Below are 12,761 nucleotides of genomic sequence, written 5' to 3'. Positions count from 1 at the left end.
GAGTGTGCTACACACTGCTGCTCCTGCCCACCTGGCTACGGAGGCACCACTGAGTTTGGTGAAGGCTAGAGCATGGTGCAATTCTGACATTGTGAAGGGGACATTGTATGCAGCACTAGATGCTGCTGGCACATTATAGCCTTAGATGCTAATGTGCCATAAAACTCTAAAACAAACAAACAAACTAGATGCCGATTCAAAATTGATCAAATATTTTAAGCTTGTACTTTGAGGGCCTAAAAATGGGGTGAATGTAAGGTGTTGTAGCTGAAATTTCCATGAATTATTTGACAAAAGTATTTGCAATCTCCTGTGGTTGTGTGTAACATCACAACCATTGATATTGAGCATAGGAAAGTTGATGCGTGAGTGTTTTGAGCACATTTTTTGTATTTTGGCACATGTGGTTTGCATTGTTGTGGTTCTCGAATGTGGAAGTGAAACATCCCCATGCTTCTCTTTTGCTGATCTGCCTAATTTGTTTTGCTTGTGTCCAAGCCTGTTTAAAATGGATGAGATTTGTAGTTGTTGGGAACTTCCTGAGGATGTTCCATGCTCTATTCTCTTTTTAGCTGCACTGCATTCATCATTCCACCACACCTTTGAGCATGCTGATATTTTTTTGGATTGTTTTGGAAATGCTTGCTCCACTGCCCATAGCATTTGGTTAAACATATATTCTATTGCCAAGTTTATGAATGTTTGTTGGGCATGCATTTCTTCCAGTATTGCCAGCTACTTGTATGCATCCTAATCAGCTTTGGAAAAGTTACATTTGCCATTTGGTTAGAAAAGTGTGTAATGCTGGATATCATGGGGTAATCATCTCCACACAGTAGATTGCTATGAATAGTCTATCCAAATAAAGGATATATGGTTGCTGAGCACAGAGATACATCAATAGCTGAAGTAGGAAGAATCCTGTAGGAAGATGCATATAAGTGTGTGCTCCATTATTGAGGGTTATCAGGTTGCATTGCAATTCTGACATTGTGAAGGAGACATTGTATGTAGCACTAGATGTCGATTCAAAATTGAGTAATTTTTTTGATAGTTTATCCACATTAGTACAAGTTTTTATTTCTCCACATTGGGTGGTGACTGTTGAGGAAGTTGTACCACTAAGTCTTCTAAGTTGGCATAGCTTATAATTTGATTAGGTGGCAAGTATAATGAGATACAGTTAAATCACAGTTAATTTTGACTTATACTTCAACTGTTTCAAGGGTTGTTTTTTGTGTGACTGGTTTTGAGTATATCTGAGAGTTGATTATCAATGCCACCCCTCCATGTGCCAGATTGTTTGGATTGTGTGCAACATGATCTTGTGCACAATCCAAACTACATATTATGTAGTTTTGGAGTGAGACAGTTATATGAGGAGTTAGATTGGTTTCCCCTGTAAACAGGGAAACCAATAGGGTTATATTTTGAGATGCGATCTCGGACGTCAGTCACATTATTATGATAGCCTCCACAATTCCACTGCAAGAAGGTAAGTTTTATTTGGATTTAGTGGAACCCTCGATTTGTTTTTTGGGGACTGAAAGTTTAAATTGCTCAACTTTACTTTCCCCATCTTTGGAGAGTATAGTTTTCCTATATCCATCTCCTTGTCAGTGAATAGTTCAAGAATCTGGTCATCTTTGTGTGAACTATCTTCTAAGTCCATGCAGTCTGTTTGGTTTTCATCAGGAATAGTAGATACTACAATATGCTGTTCTGGGACAGCATCTTGTTGTACAGTAATCAGTGTATTTACAGCTTTACTTTGTTTGCTTGTTGTTTGGTTTATTGGTACAATGGCAAATACTGATCTTGCTCAGTCAGCTAGTGGTTCGCTTGGTGATGGTTACCTCTATTTGGACAGCAGTTGATATTTGTCTTGCAGTTACTTGAGCATAAATTGGTTTATTAGTAACCAGGGCTGGTAAGGATTTTTTGGCCTCTTGATAGATTACAATGTGTTCAGTTTGTATTATTTATCTTATTTTCACTTTTCCAAAGGGGACACTCCTTAGAATAAACCAGATACATTTCTTTGCAGTTAGAACAATTTGATGTTGTGGCTATGAAGTCGGTGTTAATGTGAACAGTGGATCCACACATGGCTTAGGCAACTGCTCCTCTGCAGATTAACTGTGAGTGCCCAAACTTCTGGCACTTATAGCAGTGCAATAGGTTTGGAATTTAGGCTTTAACACTTAAGGTAATCTACTTTGATCACTGTTTGTGGGTTGGGATTATCAAAAGTGAGGATTATGTTTCAAGTGGGAACTAGTATATCATCTTGCTTTATCGTAATTTGTCTGACACTGATGACTTCTTGATCTTGCAGTTCTTGCTCTAGCTCTTCATCTGACAGACTAAAGAGGTCCATTCAGTGACGACAGAGGTCCCACCAAAAAAGTGGTAACAGAGGTTCCACCAAAACTTTTTAGTGTTTGTAGTTGCTCTGAATGTCAAACTATGGTAACTTCAACCAGTAAATCTCCTAATCTTAAATGACAAACTGTCCTCAGAGTACCTACTGTACTTTCTAGGCATTTTGCACTAGAAATGGAGAGGATTTTGAGATCGGTTGTTCTTGCACTGAATGGACAATGAGGAATATTGGAGTTTGGATTCTGTCTACTTGTCTTTTGATGTTTTGCTGAAACAGAATCAGGCTCCTCTTGTTTTCAACCTGACAGGGTTTGATCTGTGTACCCAGTGGATTTCTGGACTTTGGGAACTGTTTGCCCTGGAAGGGAGAACTTTATCCCCTCCAGGTTACTGGACCTGGCATATGGAGGCAAGAGCAGTACCATCCTGTGAGCAAGCAGTAGAGGGTTAGTAATAAAAATAAAAACAAAAAGAAGAAAGAAAGAAAGTTACTTTCCTCCTGATCTAGTAAAGTGATTTCTTTACTAAGTATTATTTCATTGAGCATATTGTAAACAAGGAAACAATTATTTTATTTCTTCAAGAAAGAGCACAAATTCATTGACAAAGACACAAACCTGCTTGGCACCTGAGGCCAAGTAAGCTCAGGAGTTGAGAAATATCTTCAGGAACTGAAGCTTTCTTGGCATCAAACTGTTTAAGATTATTCTGATATCCTTTTGACAGAACACCACTGGGGGGGGGGCACTGAGTAAAGTGTACTGGGAATGGTAGGAGGTGTATTACCTATATCATCAATACCAGAATTAGAAGAAAGGTAGGATGCTAGTAAGTTGGCTCTATCTTTAGCTGAAGTGGTGCTAGAACCAACAGAGTTTAACAGATGTGAGAGTATATGTGAGCAAACGTTGAGGCCAACAGTTTGGCAAGAGACCAGAATGCCCATTTACCATTTGGACAAGAAGCAAGTTTTCTACTCTTAGCCTGTTCAAAATCTACTTTGGACTGATGGTTTACAATTGTGACCAGCTTTATTGTAAGTAGAAAATGAACCTGGAGATTTGGACACAACATTCTTTTCTCAAACAGCTTAATGCTTTGGCACTTATTGGAAAATCAAGATAAAGGATAAGGTTTTAAGGTGGAATGTGGAATAAAGGATTTCATCTCTACAAGAATAATTTCACTGACATAATCTGAACAAATATTGACTATTGACATCACAAGATTTAAAACAGTAATCCAGCCAAGGAAAATAATAGAAATCTCAGAGATCATCCCATTTTCCATTCTTGTAATGCCAAACAACACAAGGCTGAGAATAGTCATGAGAGAAACGCTCCCCTGAAGCACTTCATCAAGACTATCACCAAGTTGTGATCTGAGGTGCCTAGAGGATGACTCACCTCTACCATGTACTTTGAAAGGCTGTTTGTGAAAAAAAGATGAAGAATGTTGGCCAAATGGTTAGGATTGTCTGGTTTTCTAGTAGGTAAATGAAAAATCTGTGTGTGGTCATTAATAATTGCAGAAGCTCTCAGCATCTTCAACCAGCTGGGTCTGAGTGGCTAGAAAACAGAAACCAGCTGAAGTTGTGACATTAAAATCACCAAGGAAAATTACCTCATAGTTAGGAAAGTTGGACTGAAGAAAGTTGAGTTTTAAAGAAAGGAAGCAAAAGAGTTCCAACTGATTAGCAGAGGCAGCAGATGAATTTGACAAAATGGGGTAGAGAGATTTTAAGCTGGAGAAGTTCAAAATGAGGAGATTCTAAATACTACCTACAAGTACTACTTTTAAAGTAAAAGCTGCTGTTCCTGCCCACCTGGATGTATAATCTCACTGCACACGCCAGGTGGGCAGGAGCAGCAGTGCGTAGCACATGCTTCTTGATTAGACCGGGGTTCAAGCTCGTGACCACCAAATACGGAGAATGCGGAAAGGTCAGGGAATGACCACCGCATATCCCGGAGCAATATGACCTTAGTTGCTAATGCTCCTAAAAACCAAATAACAAACAAACAACAACGAAAGGAGCCATACAGAGAATAATTAGGACAACCAAGATGAGCAGTGGTTGAGGTAACCAATAACTGGGATTCTGTCAGTAAATGTAAGTGGAGCTCGGTAGATCACAGCTGAAAGTGAACATCACTGAGATTGAAACTGAGACCACATATATTTAGGAAATGAATGAATATGTTTTTGAAGGTTTACATCTTTTCACAGTTAAGTTTATTCTATTAATTTGATTATTCATGATGCATTCAGATAAAGTAGTAAAATAAAAGTGGGGGAACACACATATGAAGTAAATTTTTAGATATCGAATACATATAGCAAGAATATATCCAGCTCTTTGATATAATATAGCCTCGACAATGTCTCCTGAATACACATACTTGGACTCCCTTCAGTCACTATCTGGCACAGAGTAAAGGCAGTGAGATTATATATTAGCCGATCAGATGACTCCCATAGAGTTACCAATAACTTTGGTCTGGAGGACTATCTAGTAGCCAGCCTGCAAACATAGTTTTAGAGCTGTATCCTTGAAATATATGGAAGATTGGATCTCGCCATGATGTCCATCCTAATCTCAAAAAATCATATTGCATGATGGTAGAGATGGGGGGGGTTGAAGCTTTGCTCTGCTCTGGAGACTAGCATGGGTTTTGCCACTTTGAGCCACAAAACGGTGGCACTGGAGTGGTTGATGAGAGTCATCCACCACCTAGTATCACCCGGAAACACAGACGGGCAGCATTCCTCTGTATGGTGTGGACACTACATGTCAGTTCCTGCTTACATTGGTTCACACCTGGGTGGTCACCTCCACTTTACTCCTCCTCCTCCTCCAGGTATAGCATTTTATATCCAGGGTTACCAACAGTCCCACCATTGTGAAGGTGCAAGCAGAGGATTTAGCTGTAACAGAATGGGACTTCACTGAAATGCAGGCCACTTGTCTGAATATTAGTTCCATCAGCATTTTAGACTCTTAGGTCGCAAGCCCTTGCTTGTCATATGAGAGAGAATGCTGTGCAAATGCCTTTGACAAGCCTCAAGGATCACAGGATATATACCATAAGACAGAATAGGATTTCTATAGGATATAATAACAATCCAATTTTTAAATCTCCAAAACTAAAGTTTCCCTCTTTCATTAGATGACTCATGAAAATTATAAAAAACGAGTGATGATTTTATGTTATTGCAAATGTACTCACTACTGTAGATAAGTTTATTTATTATTCATTATTGAGTACGGGTAACCAATTATTAGGAAGGCAAATTTCTATAGGATATACAGTTTATAAATAAAATAAAACATTATTCATGCATATTTTAATGTGAAAAAAAAAAAAAAGTAATTTATGCAATATACAGAAAAATAATTTTAATTAAAAGGGAAATAAAGTTTCTAAAGCTTTCTGTATAGGTAAATATACAGTAAATGACATACATACAATAAATGACACACACCTCATACAGTAAATGACACACATCTCTGTAACAAAGAAATGATCAAATTCAATCAACAGAAGCCAACAACTGATAAAGACCCTAACCAGCTTCAAAGCAAGATCTCTGCTCTGCTCTCTGAAATGCATAGTTGGCTTCAAAAGAATCAGCTTATACTAAACCCAGAAAAATCTAAATATATGGTGTTTAGGATGAAAAATAAACCATTAAATATTGATTTCGAAATAACATACAAAGGAAACAACTCGGAAGGGTGAATGATACCAAGTTTCTAGGAATCTGGCTAGATGATACGTTGAGTTGGGATAAACAAATGATCACCTTACGAAAGAAGACTTCGTCACTAGCAGGAATACTCGCCCGAGCCTCTGCCTGGGTGCCTCTTTCCCTTCTCAGACTAGTATTCCTTTCCTTAATGCAGCCTCACCTCACATATGGAATAATCTCGTGGGGTACTACCAGTCACGATAACCTTGCGAGAATCAATTCAATTGTCAATCGATGTGTTTGTTCAATTTTAGGCCTTCCCTGGAATGCATTGGTGACTTCGAGATATGAGGTAGCAAAACTCTTAAGCATCTACCAACTGATACAAAAAGCTGAGACAGTCTTTGTTTACAATGCTTTGAAAATACCAAACTTTCCTCCAACTCTTCAGATCTTTTTTTATAATAATAGAAGAAGAAGAAATAACATATAATTTAAGAAATGAAGCGAACCTGGAGGTTCTGCTTTTTAGAAAAGCCACAGGTCAGAAAAATATAAAATACAGTGGCGCAAAAACCTGGAATAATCTTCCTGAAAATATCAAAAATGCCATTTCATTATACCGGTTCAAGAAGCTCCTAACCGAATACATCACCAGGGATGTCTGATCTAAATCACCTTCCACTCAATTCCTGAACTTTGCATTCCACAATGCATACCAGTTTGGAAATTATGTAAACAAGTTGAAGGAATAGCTGTCAAAAAGCTTGTAACACTAGGAAATTATTTCATCATATTTTACTTTCATACTTCTTATTGTAAAATAAGAAGTATGAAAGTCACAATGTAATTATAAGAACTTTTGTTAACCACGTGACATAGGTGGTTGGTTTTTCGAAGTCTGTAATGGAATGTAGAAACATGTCCAATTTATTTATGATGTATCTGTTAAATAACACCTGTGTAATTTCAGATCTGTTTTTATTGTTATCTTTTTCAAAGGGAACATCCCCTAAAAAGCCACTGGCTTATGTGTTCTCCCTCCCTTCTTGCTGTTATCTCCCAACAATTGTAACACAAAATAGGGATAAATAAATTATCAATTATCAAGAAGCAGCTTCATGTGATGTGAAATTTATTGTACTACATAAAAGCATGATATACAAGTCCAACTATTGTGCAACTTGGTAATACAAAACAAAATATTTGCACTTAATTTCTAAAAAAACATTCTCTCTCTCTCCCCTAGTAATTACTAAAGATTTATATCAAAAATATTATACCATATATTCCATATTCTTTACATTTGATGTCAAATATCCTCAAAGAGTGGGCTACATTGAATACCTTTTTTTTTTCATTTAATTCATTTACTGAATTCATTTAATGATCCCCTTTTCACTAACTCACTCCATCTCCTGTTGCACAGATGTTGTTTCTGTTGTATGTGTTTTTATAGGTGTCTTCATGAACACTGTTCTCCTCAATTAGCATGTAATTCTGCTATTGTCTTCAAACCCAGTTCAAACATATACAGTAGATTGTCGAAATAACGGCACCCCAAACAACGGGACATTCGAACTAACAGCACATTGAGATCAGATGTTTGCATACAGCGCAGATGTCTTGCAGTACCAAAAAAAGAAAATGGCAAGTCACGTGATTACTGTATTTGTTATGTTTGCCATTTTGAAAGTGAATTCTGTACTAATATTGCTGATTATACCACTGTTTTACATTTATTTTAAATTAAAAACCCCTCACTATGGCCCCTAGAGTTAATAAACCTAATACAGAGAAGAAAAGAGGAGCAATATTAAAGCTTAGTGAAAAAAATTTGATATAATCCAAACTATTACATTAGGGTTACCCAGAAAGTTAATTCATATACCCATGTGTATTGTGTCTGTAAATTGCATGTGTTCTCTGGTAAATCTGCCTCCTTTTGCCTGCTTTGCTGGATGAAAAACTCCAGTTTCCGAAGGAAAAAACCTTGCTATCCACTCCTGAGACTGACTAACTCAGCCCCAGAGTGAAAAAAAAAGCCCATTAAAGTTCCCCGTGTAATCGATGGGATTCGAACCTGGGCCTTTTCCACCCAGTGTGGGGAGGACAGTGAGGATACCAATGTGCTACTCATGCAGACTAAACTCGATATAATAAAGAAAACAGAACAGAGCATAAGTAGGAGTGTATTAATAGCAGAATATAACACTGGATCATCAACATGTTTATGTGCAGTTAATAAAATTGCATTCTTAATCTTTCTATTTCTTATTTAGCCTCATTATTTCTGCATCAAATATATTAAAATATAATAATAAAACTTTCTAGATAACGGAAAAATCGAAATAACAGCACCTTGAATCCCCGGAAGGTGTCGTTATTCTGAAAGTCTACTGTACTATACATCACAACCACCAACATTTTGTTTACAATTTAACTCCAATGCACCAAACACATTCTAATTCATTTATTTTCACAATGTTTGTTTGCACTCTAGAACAACTTCCTTTGTATTTCCTGAAAATTAAAAGTTATGAAAATTCAAGCTGTTTCTTTAACAGGTTTCTTTTTTTTTCTTAACTCTCAACTCATCCACAGTATTAGAAATATTATTACCAATTTTCATGTCATTTTTTATATGAAATTATTAATTGGTATACAGTACAATCTCTTAAATATAAAGTGTTTGATGATAAAATTATTGTATCCACTGGCTTAAACTGTTTACAAAATGAACACATTTAGAGGTGAAAAAAAAAAATTGGTAACTGTGAAATTACACAGAATAAATGATTTACACTAATAAAATATAGTTAAAAAAAAAAAAAAAAAAGAGCTTTCAAATGCTCTTTGCATTCTGTATCCATTAGTCAGTCTTAATCATGTGCATATTCAATTTAACTTTAAATAAATAAATTTTCTGTTTATACTCCAGGATGACTACATAACAGCACTGCATTTAGTGGTCACGCAGGCTTGAACCACAGTATCTCTCTCTCTCTCTCTCTCTCTCTCTCTCTCTCTCTCTCAGGGTAACTCGGGGATTTTTTTTTTTTTTTTTTTTTTTTTTGGCTGGTGCAGCATAAGCCTCAGGCTTCCTTGCACCATATGGCTAATAATAATAATAATAACTCAATGCATGTCTGACCACTCTTCTAAAGTTTCTAGTAACCATTATTACACTCATTGTGAGTTGATAAAAAATGCAGATAACATTCTCAAAAGCTCATTTGCCATCTTATTAGTAGTGTATGTAATTGATTTATTCAATGTAATTTCAAAGTTAAATATATTAATTTTACTTTTTCTCTAGATGTATTCATTTTGTAAACAGCCTAAGCCAGTGGATATAATATCTTTATCACAAATAATATATCTGGCTACTATAGCCTTTTTCATTGTATAACATAAAATGACTAACCTACCTTTATTACACTATCCTGGCATTCCAAGAAGCCATTATTCCCTCTCAGCCAAAATGCCAAGTGCTGCTTACCATAAGTTATTAGTAGATTGTCCTCTAATGGATGAAATGCACCACCAATAACATCTTGCTTGATTTCCTAAATAAAAAAAATGTGCTTAAAATTATTGACATTATAATTTGCATTGGTAAATATCTATTTTACTTAAAGGAGTACAGAATGTTTATTCAATAATCCCATTGCTGTAGACTTCTACTATTTGATAATTTGGTACATGAGGAACTAGGCATCTGTGAAGAGACCTGACCTGATTAAAGTGTTTAAGGCTTTAAATGGGTAGCGTAAACTTAATACTGATGGCATCCTTACTCTTTCTCTGAACACACACAGACACGCGCGTTGCAGCATAAATTTAAATTTGAAATGGTGGTTTACAGGACAAATATATGAAAATTTGCCTTCAGCCAGAAAGTAATGAAGTCCTGAAATAAACTTCCATCTGGTGTTATGGAAATGGATAGGTTGAATAAATTTAAAGGATCAGACACAAATTATTAGAATTCATATACAAAGATTCATTTAACTTACTCATTACTGCATTATATCTACTTCAAAATAGTTCCCTTGGGACTTATGCTCTAATTCAGTGATTCTGCCATTGCTGAAAGCACATCTGAAATTCTTTTTCTGTGATATTGTCAAGGATCTAATGCTAAATCTCCAAAAAAATAACATCATTAACTCACATTTCATCTTTAGAAATAAGATGTCACAAAGAACAAGGTCTGGAGAGGTGGGGACATTGACATTTGACTCATGGCTAGAAATTGTCAGAGACAATTGACAGGTAGTGTTTTATCAAAAGTACTAATGCACCAAACACATTCTAATTCATTTATTTTCACAATGTTTGCACTCTAGAACAACTTCCTTTGTATTTCCTGAAAATTAAAAGTTATGGAAATTCAAGCTGTTTCTTTTTTTTTTCTTAACTCTCAACTCATCCACAGTATTTGAAATTTTGCACTCTTAACCCAACAGTGGTAGTGCCCCCCACCAGCTGTGACAAACAGCAATTTGGCTTTTTTTTTTAATTTCTGGAAAACACAGTTTCTTTTTTTAATTCTGCTTTGACATTACCAATAATTTGTCTTTTCTTAATGGATTGCAATACTTTTTGTTTGTAACTTCTATTTTTTTTAATCAAAAACTGAGTATCTAAAAAATGTTTATTTTTATTTTCAAAATAACAAAAAAAATATTAATTCTGCTGAAAATAAAGTTTAAACTCGAAAGTACAAACAGAGTCTATTAGTCTCTTCTATTTTACAGTTTAAAAGACTATTAAGCAAGCAAAATTTCAAATGTGCTCATGCACATGTATTTCTGCTTATTATGTGTAAAAAAAAAATATATATATATATATATATATATGCGTGTGCGTGCATGTGGTTTAATAAATAAGTCAGTTAAGTGTGAAGATGGAAGTGTAAATTACACAATATGCCAAAGCTAATAGGAAAAGGATAGCAGAAATATGAGAAATTATAGGTGTGAAAAAGAAAGAAAGAATGTGAATATCCTATATGTTATAATGAATTAAGTAAAATTATAGGCTGAATTGTAAAGCCAATTGGCGATGACATAAAGTAAAAATTATCAAGTCAAAATGAAAAATTAATAAAAGTAATGGTAGCTAGCATCAGATATGGGTGGGCAAATTTGGCTATAAGTCAAAAAAAGGGGGGGGGGTAGAGAAAATATGCAATTAAATCTGATGTTAGCCAAAGTAAATATTTATACATGATCAGGTATTTCATCAGGGGACTACACCTGATCATGCCAATAGCTTGCCGTAATTTTGCGATTATTGTGGTTTTGTGGCATAAACTTTATCTCTGAGGTATCCCCATAAATAAAAATCCAATGGCATTAGATCTGAAGAATATGGAGGGAACTCAACACTGCCTCTTCATCCAGTCCATCAGTTTGGGAAAGTTTCATCCAGATAAGTCCTAGCAAGCAGATTTTCTTAAAAACCACTTGCAATATTCAACCCTATGATCAGGAGCATCTTCGTTCAGGGCCTGCTAATCTTGGAATGCATCTTTTCCATTTTGCATGCTTTAAAATGTTATGCACACTGGATTTGGGGATTGCCATTTCACAAGCAACTTGTCAGACAGATTTCCTTGGTGTTTGTCAGAAAAGTTCCAGCACCTCTTGTGATCTCGTGGAGCTCATGGATGTGCAAGGTCTTCTTGATTGTTGCCTGTGCACATTTTGCACAGTGCCATCTGCTTCAAACTTATTAAGAATACATGAATTTGAGACGAATTGGTGGTTCAGTGTGGTATTCACTCCTAAACTGTCTCTGGAGTTGGTTTCCGACTTCCAATACCACTTCAACACAAATTTACACTGTTCAAATGTAAGTCTGCTGGTCTTCTCCATTATTACCACCGACTTGCAACTGAAAAGGAAAAAAGATTACTGAGTTATGGACTGATAAAAGTGTGTATACATTTTTTGGACACCCTGTATATAGGGGCGCCTCCGTAGCCAGGTGGGAAGGAGCAGCAGTGCGTAGCACACTCACTTCTTGATTAGACCGGGGTTCGAGCCCATCACCACCAAATACAGAGGATGCAGAAAGGTCAGGGAATGACCACCACATTTCCCGGAGCAATATGGCCTTAGTTGCTAATACTCCTAAAAACCAAATAATAACAAACAACAACAACAAACCCTGTATATAGGTAAGTTGCATTACCTATATTCGACCATTTTATATATATTATATATATATATATAAAAATGGGCATTCAATGTAACTCTATAAAGGTAATGTTTAAAGAGTTACATATGAAAAAGGTGTACAGTTGATGAAATGGTTTCAGTGAATGCAAAATTAATAAATAGGTATGACAGATGCACCTAAAAGTGCAAAGCAGCATTAAAGGATGCAAGAGTAAATATAAGTTGTATTAAAAAGTTGTATTAATATAATGAATTAAATATGCATAAATTGATGTGATAGTTATACAAAGTGCCAGCAACTAGCAGGGTGAGGAAAGTAGAAAAAGAAGTGTAGCAGATTTATGAAAGGTGAAAGAATGTTAAAATCCTAAAGGTTATGATAAATTAAGGAAAATTATGGGCTGAATTGAATTACCAAGCCAATATAAAGTGGGAGAACTGTAAAGGAAAATTAGTACATCAAAATAATAATATAATGCCAATAAAATGGAA

General features: G+C 35.7%; 1 protein-coding gene across 1 annotated transcript in view; it reads right to left on the bottom strand.

The window, feature by feature from the left end:
* Nucleotides 1–12,761, bottom strand: part of LOC150079270 (echinoderm microtubule-associated protein-like CG42247) — a 202,901-nt gene that overhangs the window by 96,720 nt on the left and 93,420 nt on the right. Inside the window, exon 8 of the mRNA XM_090383013.1 lies at nucleotides 9,510–9,647. Within this exon, the coding sequence (XP_090239139.1) occupies nucleotides 9,510–9,647 (138 nt within the window). The remainder of the gene's footprint in view (nucleotides 1–9,509; nucleotides 9,648–12,761) is intronic.

This window comes from Mastigoproctus giganteus, chromosome 10, assembly GCF_048544385.1.
Source record: "Mastigoproctus giganteus isolate SK-2022 chromosome 10, ASM4854438v1, whole genome shotgun sequence".
In the NCBI taxonomy this organism is placed as follows: Eukaryota; Metazoa; Arthropoda; class Arachnida; order Uropygi; family Thelyphonidae; genus Mastigoproctus; species Mastigoproctus giganteus.
Note: the sequence above shows the minus strand (reverse complement) of the source record. Positions and strands in the feature narration are given on the sequence as shown.